Here is an 18,896-nt window from a genome sequence, read left to right as displayed (position 1 = left end):
ACCATGTGTGACTATAACATTTTCCATTCTTGCCAAATACACAACTTTATCACTAGATGACGCTTAAGAAAATTATACTTGCACTTAATAGCTTTCTAGGTTTTCATTTGATTGAATTTACTTTACTCCTTATTTTGCGTTTATGATTGTAGACATCGTAACCATTTAACTTTACGACATTGGGGCAGTAACTAGCTTCTCCCATTTTTACTTATAAAAGAATTTGGTGGGAAGCACGTGCAAAATAACGTGATAGGCACACCCCCCACTGGGTGTCCATAATTGGTGGTTACAATTTCTAACTGAGAGATTCAAATGTACCTTTCGCACATTAGACTTCTTAGTCCTTAAAATGAAAAATCCACCGGAAACGACGCATAATCTCTTTGTAAATTTAATATCAGCCAAACGAATCAACTTTTTCGTGGGGGAGGGGGGGGGGAGGTATGCCTTTGGCACCCATCTATCCATCATAAATATATTGACACAACACGTGGACTGGCTGGAAGGGTACTCTTTCATCATGTATCTTATAACGGTTCCCCATTGACTTCCAATGGCCATTTCTAACGCCCGATGTCTTTTAATGACCATACATACTATTGCTAATACGCCACTCCATCTCAATCTGAGGTAAGACGATAGCCGTGGCGCTAGGGGCTTCGGAATTATGTTGGGTTTTTGCGTATATGAAAATAAAACGAGGAGGAAAAGCGTAAGTCATAACCTTTGCCCCTTCAAAGAAATTGTCAAACTGTAAGGCTTTCACTGCATGGGGATTAACACCTTAGACCTATATAAACCACGCTCAAACGTTTCAGCGCATAATAGTTTCACGAAGTGCGAATGAAACAAGATATGACAGGCATTGCAGAAAGTCAACTTTTTAATGTTGCGACGTGCTGTTCGCAGAAGATGTTGGTTTTTGCTTTTGCCTTTGCGGTCTGGACGACGTACATAGTGGCCTATCCTGCAGATGGGCGAGGAGAGGAGAGCGACGACGTCGGGATAATGGCCTATGGAGATCTACAGGTAAGAGTATTTAGTTTTTTATAAGGAAATAACGAAAAACAACGCGATCATCTAGATACATGTTAAAATTTAAATTTCTTTATTTTAGCGAAAACAAAAAACGAATATGTTTTAAAGATTCCTAACGAGAGAGAGTACAACAGTGTTTATTTCTTGTAAAGCAAACAAATTACTTCATCTACGCAAATTAAATCCACATTCCCCCCTCCAAATAATAATTATAATAATAATAATCGCTCGGTCAGTTGAAAAAAGGCTTTAAAATGGGACCTTCTTCAAACCTCTGGTCGTTAACTTGACTTATTTGACCCTCCAACTCGCAATGAAACTAAACAAAAACGATATAAAAGCATGAGACGAAACCCAGTTATCCAGGCTGTGCTAAAAATGAATAATGATATTGTCCAAGTATGTTAAGTATTAGCTATTGTTTTATTAGACAGAGAGGGAATTTATAACGAACCTACATGGGGAAAAACTCTTTGGAGAGAGTCCGTGGAGGACTATAGATTGCCTTAAACAAGATAAATGTACATCACTGTTTTGAGAGCAGGAATAAAACCCCGAGTACATTACACATAAAGAATTTGTGAGATGCAGCATAGATAATATAAGGCAAAATTATTAACCACATAATAATAATAATTATTATTATTATTATTATTATTTGTTAAGCATTTAACGCGTCATTTACACTCAGCTTCTGTTAAATATGCTGTCTTAGTAACTACAATGCCGATTTCAAAAGGCTTGTATAAGACGCACTTCTCTCGCTGACGGCTGCTTTGCCATTGTGTGGTAGCACCCATTCCCAGGGCCTCAGATTGATTTTTCACTGTAGGCCTATATTCACAGACACAATTTTGTACAGTATGTCTTTGGCTAATTCATGCCTTTTTTTCTACTGCGAAAATTTTTGCCTGTTATTAATTTCATCACTCAACTGACCTTGTAGTATATAGAAAGTGTGACAGTGTCTTCAAGCAGTAACTACTCATTTTTTTCTCATTCACACGGAGTCTGTGCATTCGACTCAGCAAGGTTTCCAATTTATGGTCTCCAAACACGCATTTAATTTCTTACTTCAGTCTGGCTTTGAAAGTGCTGCTCTCGGTCAGTTCAACGACGATGACACTTCAAAATTATTATCTGGTCTTCGAAATCTAGAAAACAGGTTGGCCAGTGGTGACAGCATTGAGCAAATTTCTTCTATGACGTCAAAAAGACCGGAAGGCATTGACGAACCAAGGAAGCGCCAAGATAAAGGTCAGACCGTTCATATTCTGTTTTATGTATTTAATACACGTTTTGAAGTAGTTATCAACGTTCTATGGAAAGATCGTTAATTGTAAAACATGACCTTTATCAACCATTATAACAGCAATTTTGTTTTTATTTCTACGTTTATTATTTCACTCTTTTCTTCTTTCTTTTATCTTTATTTATTTATTTATTTATTTATTTATTTATTTATTTATTTATTTTTGATACAAAATGTTCTCAATTGTAATTCCGTTGTATTCCCTTAGGATTCCCAATGTGCATCTGGAAGATATGCCCTCAAGCGCCGTGGACAAGGCATGGACGGAGGCGATAAAGGAACCATTTCTGTCCACAAAGAGGACAAAAAATGACCGAAATTTCTGCTGTTTAGTTCTTCATCCTTCGCCAAGAACAAAATAGGTTTTTTGACTGTCTGTCCCTCGTTAACCATACCTTACCGGACTGTATCGACCGTTACTTTTTTTTAAAGATTTGTAACTCACGAATAAAATTTCTCTGGTAATGGCACCGCCTATTAGGGTACCGTGTGAAAAAATCGGAGCTGGATGCTTCCTTCGCTGGTATCATCTTTGTTACCACTGGTGTTTTCAGTATTCAGTATGTTTGTGCTCGTATTTCAAATGTCCAAACACTGCCCATTGTATAATCTTAATGACAGAAAGATTTTCGCATTCTGAAAAATACAAGCAGCCTTGCAGGGACTACAGTATTTAAATAAATTATAATTAATATTTTAAAATGTTTCCTACATGGTGTGGTAGAAATGCAGTCAGTGGCAGTTTTTGTCTGATAAAATTTATACATAGAAAGCTAAGATGTATAAGTGGATTTAGATAATAGATATAGATAATATTCCATACCTAGCTGTTCAAATTTTTAATGTCCTATGTTTCAAGCTGGTAATCCGTTAGATCTGGATTACAGGGATTTATTGGGTTGTGCGGCAACTTATGCCCACCACGAAAGGGTGGACTGGTGTTTGAATTAACCAGTCACTTAATGGTTTATTTGATTGACAATTTAATTGGTAAAGTTAAGCAAAAAAATCTGTCAACTAAATATTAAGGGAAAATTGGATCGAGGCCGAGAATGGATCTTTATTGTACCATGTAACTTTTAGTTTAGCAAAATATATTCTGTTGAAGTTACAACATGGAGTCATTTCATTCTTTTCCGTGTGCAGAGTTTAAGGCATACAAGTAGAACCTGGGAATCTCCGTAGCAGTTTTACAGATTGCGTTATCCAAAGATGTGAGCCCATGGTGCTCAACTTCTGGGGATTTATTATTTATAGTTTGATTATGGAGAGGAAGAAATTTTTTACTCGGTTGGTGTTGGTGGCGAGAATATCGAGTCACACTGGGTTGCTCGAGCTGGAACACCTTGACGACCGAGCGGTGCGATAAATTGATAAAATACTGAGAGCGAGGTTTTAGCAATTATAGAAGGTGGGGTAAATAAAGATTCAGGAGTTGAGCCATGATTGATCAGTGATACCCTGAGTGGAGGAATGATTGCGTGCGGCGATCTGAGTGGCGACAGTATGCCTGACGACCACATGTGTGCTACTGCTCGAGCGAGGGAGACTCCCGAAGTATATTGCACTATAAATGAAATTATAGTCTTCGCCAATAATTTTGTACAAGGGGTTATTTGATGTAGAGCGGGGCTCGGGGTTGTTCATAAAACAGTCCCTTACAAGCTGGCACAAAGCTAGCTAGAAGCTACGTCCAGTAGTTTCCCAGTTGACAATTGTTTAATGTCTCTGTGGCAAAAGTCACGTTCATAACCGAACCAAGTTGCACAAAAATGACTTTATGACGTCACAAGGCTAATATGTTGCAGAAATACTTCCGCCTTAGATTTTTTTATTGTCCGTGGTCGCTGGTCACACGCGATTGTGATTGTCGTATGACATAGAATAGGCAATGCGTTTTTGTTTTCTTTTATGGCGAATTCCATTAATGAACTGATGTCAACATGGCATCAAAGAGATAATTCAAAGTTATTTAAATACGATTTTAATTCTTGTTTTCATGTATCAGTCAGCAAAAAAGGAAAGAACTGATGAAAATTGATTTGGAAAAAAATATTCCATATTAAATGTCAAGTCTGTATATTACGAAGAAGGGGGAGGGTACTATGCCCCAACCAGCCCATCCCACCTACAAATTTGTAGAATATAAAAATGCTGCACCGAATACCTAAAACTTAAAGGGATAATAATTCTTCGTTTTGGCCAAAAAATGAATTTCCTGGAGTAAACAACAATTTTTTCATACTTACCAATGGTTTATGAATCCAATTCTACTTTCAAAGTTAGTCCCTGGTTTTATTCTAAAAAGTTTGTTTTTTTGTCAAAATCTCTTAAGAGATTATAACAGAGCATAGCCATCAGTAGAGGTCACGTGGACTGAAGACAAGCTCAGATATCAGAATAATAGCTATAACTGCCATTTTTGTGGTAAAACAGAATATATTACATTTCTGTGAGTTGTTTACAATGTTTTTATTGTGAAATATAGATCTCATACGAAGAGTTTTTATCCCTTTAATTTTCAGGAATTCTATAAACCTCATCTGCCAACGTATTCCATATAGATGTGCGGACTAAAATACGAACAAGCACCAGAATTATGTTTTAATACAGTTAAGTCAAATAACCACACCACAGATGATTATTACTATTTTTAATATATTGTATGCGAGTTCATTTACACTAACGATGTCTTTTCTTAGCAACGACGCACGTGTGTTCACAAATTATCACATTATTCCGGATACCATGTCTAACATGACTAATGGTACAGAAAAACAAAATACCGGTAGTGATATGAATATTTATATATTCATCATGCATTCAAGTTTAGAACGTGCACCCTCTCAAATCTAATGCTGTACTGTGATTTCCACAGAGGTAAAACTATCTCTGAAATTAAAAAGACACCTCCAAATCCCAATAGGGTTAGCATATACATCATAATCTCCGTGTTGATCTTGTTTAAGAAATTATAAAAGCTGAAAGTTCACCTCTAAAAAAACAACAAAAACTAGGTATAAAACGGCCGAACTTTCGAACTTCAGGGACTAAAGGAGTATAATCAAGCAAACGTCCTAAGTTTTACCATAACTTTTACATTGCTACTATAAATTTTGTACGTATTTTTTATTGATCTTTATAGATGCGTGGGCAGCATTTGAGACGAAAATCATCAGTGCAGTGTGATGGGAAAAGGACTACGGTTCCAAGCGCGTTACCATTCCAGCCAATTTCCCTCAAAAATTTCAAAATATCTAGCGAAACGATACAAAATTCTGCACCTTACATACAGTAAAGCAGTCCTAGTCTACTTTAATTGTCTTACATTACGCTAATTTTTCAGCCTTTTGGCCCTCCCCCAACCCTGCATGTAGCAAAATACAGGTTCCGCTAGAGGACGCTTTGGCCTAGACTCGGCTAGAGCATCATTGTGGTCGACGATTGTGATGGCAGGGAACGTTCACAATGCATCTATCGCACTAGCTACTGCCCACTTACTCCATTGACTGAATGTAATCAGATTTACAGATAAAAACATCGCCTGTTGTTTCCAACGAATAATCAGCAGCTTTTCTGAATTCTACTCCATAAAGTCCATAAAGTCTGACCGGAAAATACGCTTAAAAAAGAGCATGCAATTCTATTTTTGCGAGTGTGCGCAGGATCTGGTACGATGGATTCTTTGCGAACGTACCCTTAAAGTCCACCCTACCGCTTCTTCCGTATGTCAGCTGTCATGGGTGTGTGTTCTTTGATTAAAAATGAGGGTCACGTGCAGTTGTATACTGGAATGACAATGGGATGGAAATCAGACATAAGTAAAGACCCTTTTCCCCCTCTTGTGATACTTGCGTGAGCCTGCAGTAGAAATGCGTTAGTTGAGATGCGTTCTTTTCACTATCACAATGCCGTCTTTTCTGAAACTTAGGTTATCACGAGTGCAATTTGCTTCTTTGTGTGGTGCTCAGATTTTCTTTTCTTTTTTTCTGTGTTTCAAGTGCATTAGTTTTATTTGAATGACCTGCATACAAAATAACTCTTCTTTTTATAAGGTATACAAAATAACTCTTCTTTGCTACTTCAGTTACATATTTTGGGGGGAGGGGGATCATTCCACATGCCACTATGACTTATATGGAATCACATATGGAACCTTCTTGTTACACATTCATAAATAGCTAATGTGTACACGTTGCTACTAAAATAAAGACCAGGTGTCTGCAAGAATGAGATATGATGCGCCGCAGCTCAAAAATCGATTTTCTATCTTTGTCCAGTAGTAGAGCTTTATTGGTTCCAACCTCTCCAAACCAGAATCCTTCCTTCTCAGAAGATACTTTTTGCTTGATTTTAGGCGGCCAATTATGTAAGATTTGTGGAGATTGGCATCTTAAATTTGTGTTTCATCGCCTAATTTCCAAATTGAGAAGTTCATTTATCACGTTTTGTGCAAAGAAATGTGAATGCTATGCGTCCTAAACACTTTGGCCACATTCAGAATTGGGGACTAACTAGTCCGAGGGTCAAATATGGCTGATCCACTTGAATACTTCCCCACTGGATATCTATTCAGTGTCTAGTAGCGGATTAGACGGCAGGCTTTGTAGTGGGTCGCCATATTTGACCCTCGGACTAGCTAGTCCCCTATTCTGAATTGGACCATTGGTAGCATTATGTTATAACACATTCGTCCTACTACCAAACTTAACCACAGAAACGAGCGAACGATGTGGACAGAGCTCGACGCGCGAACAGAGTCATAATTTTTCTGATATAATTATTTACAATACTAAGCATTTATAATTATAAACAAAGCATTAACTTTATGGAACTTTATGTTTTCTCTAACTGAAGATGATTGTTCGTATGAGATCCATATTTCACAATAAAACGTTGTAAACGACCCATAGATATTTTATAAATTCCATTTTACCACCAAAACGGCGGTTACCGCAATTATTCTGAAATCTGTCTTTGCCATCAGACTATTGGACCTTTTTAGATGGCTACCCACTGTGATAAAATCTTAAGAGATAATTACAAAAAAGCACACACTTGAAAAAACAATCGACTAACTTTTAATGAACTAAGAATGGATTCATTAACCATTGGAAAGTATGGGAAAATCGTCGTTTACCCCAGGAATATCCGTTTTACTTTTCCGATGATACCCCTAGTTTCATTATCTCATTTCATCGTTGCCTGATACCTGACATAGAAAATTGAATATGAGCGGTCTATTGCCGTGAAAGATTGAGCTGCTCTTTCGAACCCCCTCCACGGACATTTTTCATGAGCTGAAAATAGTTCATCCCTCTCACCCTAATTAATGCTGCTTTTAGTTGGCTTCCTTAACGACACCTGCTCAAATATAACAAGCACTTATAGCTTTTTTTTTTTTTTTTTTACGTCAATGTCCTCAAAGTCTTTAAAATCTAGATTTTAGAGTAATTAATAAATGCTTAAATACAAAAAGGGACGTCAGTGACTTCTGAATAAATACCAACATCTTTAATTTTGTTTTACAAGACGTAATGTGGTTATTTGGGTGCGTGGGATGCCTTAGACAACGAAACTAATTTGTATTGAGAGGGCGGATGTGGATCCTTTCGGCTGACATCAATCATTAAAATGCCATGCCATGTTCTAAACATTTTGACGTAATTTTCTTTCTTTTTATAATGGTGGGATTTGCCAACGTGAAATTATTGTAAACATTTGACAAGTATTTTCTGGATAAATATTTTCAAAAAGATAAGTTTATGAAACCTTCACTAACATGTCGAACTTTTGCGACTCCTCGTTGGGTAGAAGTACACTGTATGTAGTGAAGTCGGATTGTTTTACCCTTTTTATTTCATTCTATAAAAATATATTGATAATCAAAAGTATGTAATGTTTAATATCTGCTTTAAGATGCGTCTCATCTTTGTGACTCGAGTAAAAATATACAGTACATATATGCATATTAAGACACTAATTCAGATTTATTAATAAATCAATAGAAGAGATAATTGTCATATCAACTTCGGATTTTTTTTATCAGTATTTTGATACTCCTAGTGAATATGCATATCACCCATCTTCAACTTGTCTTTTTGTGGAACTTTTTTTCTGGAAACCAAGGGACTATGATTATTAGATGTGGCCTATTTATTTATCTATTTATTTATTTTACTTTTCCGATGATACCCCTAGTTTCATTATCTCATTTCATCGTTGTCTGATACCTGAACATTTTTAAACTAACCCGTTAACAAGAAAGATATGTCAAATTAGGATGGAAATGTATTCTTTCGTCTGGCGTAGGTTCAAGTTTTATAATATCGGATAAGACCCATTTATTCTTAATGACCTTGACGTATAAGAATATTGATCTTGTCCATGATATTCGTTTTTAGTTCTCTAGTACATTTTGGTGTATCATTCTCGAAGTCTATTAACGGGTTAGGTGACAAATCGGTTAACATGTACGGATTACGTAAAAAATAGAATGAAATAACACGCGGTTCTTTATTGACGTTCGTGGAGCAAAACAAGTATTTAAAAAGACAAAAAAGACAAAGTACTCCAAACAAGGAGAGAAAGGATATCTCAAAATTCAACAGGTATATGCACGCAACTTTTGGGAGTTCTCTCTTTTTCTTTTTAATGATCTACCGATCACCTCACGCAACAGCGTCTCAGAAGATAAAAGACGCATTTGTTTAGAAAAGATGAAAACGCAAATATGTCAAGACGCCATTTAATTTGACATATGCATACATCAAATGCGAAGTTTGAGACATTTCCAGCGATAACGAGCTGTTGTCGAAAAAATAATGAAGGAAATTCTGGTCTGTCTTAGTCAGCCGTCATGCAAAGTAGCTCGTCTACGGCTCCGGGTTTGAAACTCGTTATCACGATGTGCTGGTAGATAATGGCTCTTAGCGTGCAAACTAACGAATCTGAAAATAAGGAGGCGACTTAAACAAAACAAACCTAATAAACTGAGAAATCGTTACCGCTGTGTAGGGATGTTGCGTTTTCAAAAAAAATTGAACTTTCGGTACTTCTTAGCTAAGGTAATACTGGAAAGTAATCAACGTTATTGTGCAAGATTTTAGAAATCGGGCCAGTTGCTACGTCAATCCTTCCTCAGTGGCGTGATGTGTTGGCCCTATTAGTATTAGAACAGGATGCGGTGATAGTGGTGTCAATTAGCGCAAAGGCACGTGCCCCTACCCCTTTTTTTTTTCAAAATTTACTGGCGATTTGCCATAAACCACAGTGCTCATACATGCATTTTGTGTTTGAGTATCGGGATGTTGGAGAAGTGTCGTGCAGGACGCCACGGCTGGTGGCAGGGGCGGGTACTGAGATATTTTCTGACAGTCTTTCAAATCATGTTCGTTGATCCACCCTCCCTTTTTGACCGTCTCCCCCCCCCCCCCCAAAAAAAATAAATAAATAAATAAATAAATAAAAAAGATGCCCGTCAGTGTAAACTTCTGACCATCTTCCAGGAGACACAGAAGACGGCTTCCGCTCACCCCGACCTGAAGTCCGAATAGACAAATTCGAAAACTATCTGTTCAGATCATTTCTGTATTTCTGAATTAATCTGTTTTGCAAGAGGGAGAATTAAATGGAATAACACGTGCTCTTTCTAGTGCCCACTGATTTTCGTCATTTTTGTAAATTAAATTGCTTATCTCAAAAGCCGTCGAGTTGTCTTATAACGTGTGCTTTCATTGTGTAAGGAGCAATGCCTCTTAAATCTAATGTTTGCCTCACTTTGAAAACAATTGTTCCTGCTTGGTCGGTTTTTTAATATGTCTCAAACGCGACTACAGTTACTACAACGAAACCCGACTTTTCGCTTTCTGACAGTTATATCGACAGCTTTGGCATTCACACAGTGGCAGCAAAATCCGAAGAATTACGATACGATGCCTTGGTGCTGACACACGCTTTATCAACAGGCATCTCTGCCCGGCCAATTAAAAATGAAGATAAACTCTGCCAGAGCAGATATGATATGAAGTTCCATAAGGGACGGAATTTGTCATTAATTTTGTTTATTTGATTTAGGAAAGTACAAAAGTTCAACTTGGGAATCATATACATGATAAGATATATGAAAAAAAAACAGCAAGTGCGCATGCTCACGGGCTAGTTTACTGACAAAGAAGGTATAGTTTAAAATGAAATATTCGTCAGCATATAACAACGGAATTTGCTTAAAAATTAAATGCCTATAATACAGCATTTCCACAAAAATTAAATAAAATCAATTGGTAATTACTATCAAAAGGAGAATCGCAAGTCCGATTTAGCATGCAAAACCATAGAAAACTGCCACAGAATATACATTTAGATTAAGTGCTAGATGTAATCTGTGTGTGTCATTTTCAGAGAGAATTTCTTCGAATATTTTTCATCGGTCTGCAGCTGGCTACGAAAACACACTTCACGGACAAGTACTTTCATAACTGTTATCAAGATGGTGTTACCAGCTCTCGAATGATCTCTCACCTTGGGCGACCTAAACGATTGATTTTTGGCGCACTCAGAACAACAGACAAACAGATATGGCGTCCCATTTAAGAGCTTGCCGCTTAATTCCCGATTAGACACTGAATAGTTTCCCTGCAGGGATTAAGCAACAAGCATTAAAGTGGATCGGCCATATTTGATCTGTTAGTCCGCTGTTCTGAATGTGCTCTTTATATGTATTCATCAATAAGGTGGCATCAAGGGTTGCTAACAGAACATAAACAGATCAGACACTTAAGTATCCTGTTGGTAGGCTTTTGGATATCAGACTGCCTATATGCTCTGACACTTGAAATAAAGCCCCATCAGTCCTGAAAGTATTAACAGCAATTACATCGAGATGATGAAAAAAAAGCACTGCACTTCAGATATCAATTTTCAAAAATACTTTTTCTGTTAGTCTGCGGATCAACTTCGGTTATGAATGCGGTCTCTCTCTCTCTCTCTCTCTTCTGGTATCAGCCTTAAAGGGCAATGTCTTATGTCAGTGCATTTTCATTTAAGTGATATTACTTGCTCATGAGCTCGATTCTTGGTACTAATGACACAGTGTGATGACACTCTGTGCCTTTGAATGATATCTCAATAAACATCAACGATCATAACGCTAGTGTTATGATTCAAAGATGAAAGTGCATTCCGGGTAATGGCACTTGAAAATTAATCCCTTGTCCCGAGAGCTTTCTGCCTTCTTGTTTAGTCTTCTTTTTTTATTTTATGGTGTGGAAAGTGCAATCCTTTTATTGGACGTCATGCAGAGACAGGTACAGTGGCTTGTGACCTTAGCAAGCTGCGTTCAGTCTACTCTCACTGTGATCAGTCGCCTTACGCTTACTTTAGTTTTTGTTTATCGAAAGTGAAATCAGGGCCATTACTGTCATCTTGGGTCCATTACAGCATGATCAATATTTTGCTAGGGAACGTATATATTCATGTACATTAGAAGTTCTTAGCTTCTACCTTGTTTCTCATCAAAAAGGGCAGGCGGATATCTTTCCCAATATTGTACTCATACTGTTATATCTCAATACTCCAGAAGAGCCAGTTTCGCACAACCGACTGCAGTTGTATTGTATTTTTCACTTTGCACTGCACATATACATCCGGGTCATTACGGCCCCATCCTGCTACTTAGCAACACATCCGGGTCTTAAGTGTTATTACATTTCGCAGTAAAACTTCTCTTCCGGTGCATCCGGTTCTGCGTCGCATTAGAATAAATCTCCTCTACAGCAGTAAATCGATTAAATTACGTTTGTCTCTCTTCATCAGAAAGAGATCTACATGCTGATTCTGGTGCACTTTGCAAAGCAGAACAGCTTATAAATGGCGCCAACTTCCTAATTGTATACAAGACGCCATTCAATGAGCGATCTTTAAGTGGCGATCGACAAATCGAGTCAAGTGTGTAATTAAATCGATTGTTGATTGCGCCCTTAGGGTTCTCTGGTTACCCAGCAATTGCAAATGAATCCCGCATTCGGAGCAACTATCACAGATCTCACACTGCGCCGCGCAATTTAGAGTATAGAAACGTTGTGTCTGATGCCTGTTTAGGCGCAGGTTGTAAGTGTATAAAACGATCACACTTCACAAGGGTTTGTTCGCTTTAAAACCCGGGGATTTCAACACGCATATCTCCCATTCTGACACGTTTTCATCTAACATGGTTATTGATGAGGGTTATTGCAACCTAACGTCAATCGAAATGAAGATGGACGAATAAGTGCTCGTGGTTATTTGAGTGTGCTGTGCAATTTACCTCTGAAGTATTAATGTGAAGTTACGTATTGTTTAGCATTAAGCTTAAGGGTATCACAGGCTATTTGATGGGTAGCATGTAAGGATAGACCAAAAGCAAATATTTTGTCTATCTATTTGTTTGATTGATTTTCAAATTCAATTTTAAGAGCAACAGAGGCTGCTGCTTTATTTCTGAAAATCACTGCATTTTCTGTCGCTGGGATAATTATCTTTAACACTAATCTATGAATAGATCATTTGTTCCATTGGTCGTTTTGTACATATTTTTATCAATACAAGTAACTTGGAAATTGGTCTGCATGTACACTGACGGCAGGAAAAAAGAAAGCGCTGGTCCTGAAAACTTTGGTTGGCTATGCATGCTTTCAATAGGACTGTTGGCGTTGTTTTGTCAAATACATGTAGCTTGTGAGTTAAAGTAAAACTGATATTTAACCAGCCAACATTTCTTCTGATTATACCGACAGACGTTATCACGAAAAGGGGCTGTTTTAGTTGTAGACATAGCATCAGCTTCTAAAAAAAACTATTGACAATGGAATTTCTACAATTCTGCACAACGAACTTTTTGCTGTTACAAAAAGGAAACAAAAATACCTTCGAAAACATCCTTCATAAACATTGGGGCGCGAATGAGGTATCATATTTTAATCTTAATTTGCACTATCACACAATAATAATGATGAAAATCTCTTATTGATTGGAACCTTATCGCTTTAAGAATTCCCTTATGTTTCCTAATACCTAAATCTCTATGTTGAGTCAATGAACTGTTGAACGAGATAAAACATAACCGCATACAACAACACAATAATGTAAATTTCGTCACTTAAGGTGATGGCACGAACGGAATTTTATTGACAATAAGTTTGTCTGGGTTCTAGATAACAATCTCGGTGCGCAGACTCATAAAGGATGTTAACTCCCACTCCATTTACTGCCACCAAAGAGTCGTTAACGCAATACACCGAGGAGATAACGAATATAATCGTTCAGTCTTTCTTCTCTTGTAATCTCCAGTTGCAGAAGAGTGTGAAGTATTCCTAACGGCTCTTACGGAATTTTCTTATAGGATCCTTTTGGACATTATAGGGATTCCGACATAATGCCCATAGAGTCCTTCTTATTGAGTTCTGTAGGATTTCTATAGAATCCTGCCGTATTCCAACAGAGTCCCGTAGATTCTTATACAAGCCTACTGGACGCCCTATAGGAAGTTTTCATGAGGGTTTATAAGTTCATGGTAGTTTTTAGAATCCATACACACATAGAAATAGTTACATAATGTACTGCGTACATGCACGCACACACATACGCCTACAACCCCCTCTCACACGCACACATACATAAATATAAACAGAAGAAGATAAAATAAAAGGACAGAACGATGCCTCTGCCTCGAGATGCTTAGCCCAGGGGTTCATATCAGGTCATGGAATAGCGTTGGCCACACTACCGCCCCTCCGATTTCAAAGTCATCTATAATAATCGTTCCCTAAAAGTAGCAACTAAGTCTATCCCGGAAGTATTCATGTAGTCTAGATTACCCTGATGTATACCAGTACTTGTAACGCTTGTCATCTCATTTGGCAAACAATATTGGAACACGGCTTAGTAAAATGCCAATGAGAGACCAAGAAGCTAGAGTGATTTACATGAACATGTATATAACTTGGGTGCCGCATATTAAAATATACTTGATATTTCAGTGGTCTTGCTACGTAGATCAATGATTCACTTCTCACACCCATAGTTCACACGAAGATCGGTGCCTGTGTTTTGACGTAATAGTGAAATCAAATCCATGGCTACCCTTGTAGCAATGAATATAAATGCGGTAGGGGTGACACTTTTTTTGGTAGGGGAGCATATGTTTAATGTACATGCCTACATCAAAAGTGCAATGTACCTTCATAACGGAGTCAGAATCATCTTCCAATGTAAATATGTTTGTCTGTTGTTTGTGTTTATATTCATTTTGTTTATTGATCAGATTATTTTGGTTTCAGTGCATGCAGGGACGGTTGCCAGCTTAATTACTAGCTTGCACGTTTGCCGAAGAAATCACAGGTATATATTAATATGCAATCTACATGCATATGGTCACTCAGTGAGTACTAATGTGGATTGGTTCAGTGTATAAGGTGTCTGACCAATAAGATGCCAAGCTTTACAAACCTTTGTCAGAATAAAGAATCGTTTCGCTTTCATTTGATAAAGGAAAGCTGCGTATGTAACGTCGTTAGCTGACGTTCATCTAATGTTAACCCAGCAATTTGTTAACGTTCACGTTAGACATTGTGTCAACGTTAATACAACATAATTTCCCTACTGGGTATGTGTGATCGGCATTTAACTAACCCCCCCCCTAAAAATATCAGTTTTTGATAGATGCTTGCTGCCTTAATGTGAAAACCTGAAACACGCCAATAAACTTACACAAAATACGTCTTTCAAAGTAAAAGGACGCGCATGCCCACTCTAAGTGCCGTTTAAGAAATCGATGCTGAAACTACGCAAAATTCCAGTCCTTTCATTTGAAAAGTGAAATTTGTATCGAACTTCAACCGTGTCATGGATCCACAGCATTAAATTCAAAAACATGATCTAAAGCTTCGAAAATGGATCACATTCTTGGCCTTTTTTGCATTTAAAGAGCATATTTGCGTAACTATTTTTATTATTTTCATCTGGCCCTCGCATTTAAAATGTTTTCTGTATTATGCATCAATGTTGAGCAAAATATCACTGTATTACATGTGCAAAACAAAATAATAGCGTCGCGGAGAACTTGTGTAACAGGAATGGTGGTCCGCTAGGAACACGTATTCCGCTTCCCATACTTTGCACAGTTGACACCTGTCCCATATAGTAATCCCAATATTCCAACTAACCCTAAACTGTTTTAATCGTATGGGATCCTCGACTTCCATTCCCAGGACTTACATTTCTGTTACACCGGTACCTTTATCACGGCGTGGCTCAAAACGATACTTCCTGTTAAGCGTAATGCTGGAAAATCTAAAAAAAAAAGTCGGCACAGCAGATGGTCTTTATTTCCCTGCGTTTGTGTCCTTTAATTGAGCTTCTCTAATACTTAAGTACCATATCTTAGGCGTATTTGAAAGATGGAGCAAAGGGAACTTTAATAGATATTAACCATTTGGTGATAAAGTGCTTTACTTTTGTCCAGTTAATGTCGTAGTTTTACTTGGAAAAGGTGGAGTTGTGGCTGCCAAGTTGGACCGTACTGCGCTTTATGCAGATGCGTTAACTTCACTTAGTGTATCGTTTCGGAAGCCGATTATTTTTTCTGTTGGTTAAGATAGGCCTCTTCTGTGAAACCTGTATGATAATAAAAAATAATGTGGTTATTCTTAGTTGTCTTATTTGGAAAAATTAGGTAAAGATATACGTGTAGTGTTCTTTGAAATGCAGCAAAATGACTTGTCTCTACTCATCTCTTCATTTTACACCCCTTTCTACTAAACATGCATATATTCAACTTGTGGTAACTTACCGTACAAAATAAAACAACTGTGTATTAACAAACACGATTCTTATTGAAAAAATGATGGAAATTATACAAAAATGCCTCATGTTTTTCCCGTGGTACGCCCTCAGTAAACACGAATGTTGAAAATATGTACATGTACAATACATAATATGGGGAAAACTGCGTGACTATAGATAAGAATGACGTATGGATGTGGTAAATCTGGCATACCACTACCTGTAATTGTGAAAAAAACTTCCTCTAGCTACATTTGAGTAACATTTTGTTTTCAGCAATATTCCAAAAACTGAAACATAAATGTTTTTAGATAAAATTGCGTTATAATTTATACTAGGAGAAATTGTATAATAAAATGTAATGCTATGTGCTATGATTTCTTTGTCTTTTTATTTATTTATTAATTAATTAATTTATTTATTTATTTATTTATTTATTACTTCATTGTTTGATCGTCTCGTTGTGTGACTATCTCTTCGAATCTAATATAAATCTAAGTATATGGCAAACTTATCAAAAAAAAAATTAACCTTTTTATCTACTTTTATGATTTTCAGACTTCTTTCGAAACAATTTAAATAAATTGTATGAATACATGTCTCGGAAGCCCTGAGTCCCAATACGGTAAATTCTCGAAAACAAAGTGAATTATTTTACATGCTTTTGTCACACCGATGGATCACTGCTGACATCTGTAAGAAAGGGCCACTCAATTAATTCCGAAATGAGTCTTGGATTTTATACCAGGAAGAGTATATACATGAGAATAATGAGAAATAATAAACAGCGGATAATGAAATATTATAGTGGTTCAGGTGAACGAAGTTTGTTAGTATTTAACATAACTGGACAGCAAAATTGTTGATGTGTTTTCCTTTTAAACGACTGACGACCAAAGATTGTTTCAAAACCACCTTCGCCGCATAGATGCAATTAAAGTGTTTTATAACTTTAATGTGTGTAATTGATAATTCCTCACCCATATGTCACTAAACGAACATAGCGCTATATGAAAATGACCATAGCGTTAAAACAACGTCAGAGTAATCGATATGTTTCGGCTTGAACGTGACTTCCGTCTTTCTAAAGAGAGATAGTAAATTAACAGCCAATTATGCCCTAACCCCCAACCACTCCCCAATGGGAATGTGCGCTGCCGCAGATAAATCTAGAGCAATTACCGTTTAACAAGAGAAACGATCAACTCTTGGAAACCACATCAAACATGCACTTTCATCTTCGCTGCTGAAAACTCTTTGAGAATTATGCCAGGGATAAACGTCTCATTGTTACCTATTAGCACTCACTGACGTATGTTTTGTTTGTGTGTCTGAAGTCCTGTTCTAGTTCGTTGTGACTGACACTGATTTAAGGTTTCAGCTCCGGGAAAAGTGCACTTGGTTGTTTCCCCCCTGTTTTAGTGCTTCCCGTAACTCAACCGTAGCTTACCTTAGGGTACAAATGTACACCAAACGTTGCACAAAGATATGAAGCTGCAACCCAAAGAGCCCGCCTCTGGAAAATAAGGCATTCGCCGTTTAAGTCTTACCGGCTGCGAACATGACTTGAAAACTGTGTGGGAAGTTTTGGCTTACATCTACAATTGAGCTAGATGCGTTCGTATTAATGGCATTGTAATGCACTGTAATACATTGTATTATGTTATGAGAATAGATAAATGTTTAAACATATACCATAAATGAACCTTAATAACTTGAAAATGGTAGTGTTGGAAGCATTATTCTACCTCTTGCCCACGCCTTATAGTACGAGCTTCAATATATAGAATGATTGATATTTGCCTACTTTTGAAGGACGTTTTCATTTATGCCAAACCCAAATGTTATTTTACTTTTTCACTTTATAAATTAGCCATGACATCAAAATGGTTATCTAAACAATTGATAAGAGTATTAAATTATGGTGTGACTAAATACCTGTTTCATGGAAATCGGGCACCCATTACGGAATTTTGTGGGGTTGCAAAAGCACCCCCTTCCCCCTAATCCTCAGTCATTATTTGTATCAAAACAGAGTTAGATTTGTAATGATAGGTATATCATGACATTACGATCTTTGATATTTTTTTATATTTCAAAGGTCGTAAAAAAAACATAAAGGGGGTGCAAAAGATAGAAGCATTGCCTTTACACCCCCCTCCCCCTTGTAGATCAATAATAGCAAAAGGCGACGATAGCTTTCATTCGCCCTTAAATCTGGAGACAGCACTAGGAAATTGGCATTTGGCAAGAGGCAATGCATACAGGTATTGGAACAGCGATCTAAGGTTTTTTCACGTAATTAACCGTTATTCCACGATTCGGGATCTGAACCGGCCTTTCCACACCCAAGCTATACCAGACCAGTTTAATTGATACTTCGAATCCTTCGAAAAACATAATCGACATCGAATTAACGAAATTAACCTCTTGACCTTATGGCCCTACCCCTGTAAGATTCGCAAGCAATCGATAATTTTAACACCACGCAAACACTGGCAGTGTTAATTCTGCTGTTATGACCACTCGAACCAACTCATTGGCGCAATGCTTAAAGAACGTCTGTTCAGTGAGCGCTGCGGTGATGCTGTTACTGGTACTGCAACTACCGTGCTGTTCACGAAGTCCCCTCGCGTGCTGCCAGCAGCGCTGTAGGCGGTATCCCACCTGCCTGAAGCAGTTCTCTGATTGGTTAAATCGGACGCTGCTAGGAATATAAAAGACA

General features: G+C 37.4%; 1 protein-coding gene across 1 annotated transcript; it reads left to right on the top strand.

The window, feature by feature from the left end:
• The first annotated feature begins 465 nt into the window (after positions 1–465).
• Positions 466–4,092, top strand: LOC106161235 (uncharacterized). The gene is made up of 3 exons (XM_013538135.2): positions 466–1,032; positions 2,121–2,298; positions 2,562–4,092. Exons 1-3 carry the CDS (start codon positions 847–849, stop codon positions 2,627–2,629), a joined length of 432 nt encoding a protein of 143 aa, XP_013393589.2. The 5' UTR covers positions 466–846; the 3' UTR covers positions 2,630–4,092.
• Positions 4,093–18,896: the final 14,804 nt, after the last annotated feature.

The sequence above is a fragment of the Lingula anatina genome, chromosome 9 (genome assembly GCF_051362555.1).
Source record: "Lingula anatina isolate TDL-2025a chromosome 9, LinAna3.0, whole genome shotgun sequence".
Taxonomy (NCBI): Eukaryota; Metazoa; Brachiopoda; class Lingulata; order Lingulida; family Lingulidae; genus Lingula; species Lingula anatina.
The sequence above is the reverse complement of the archived record's forward strand: the minus strand, read 5'-3'. Positions and strand labels throughout refer to the sequence as shown.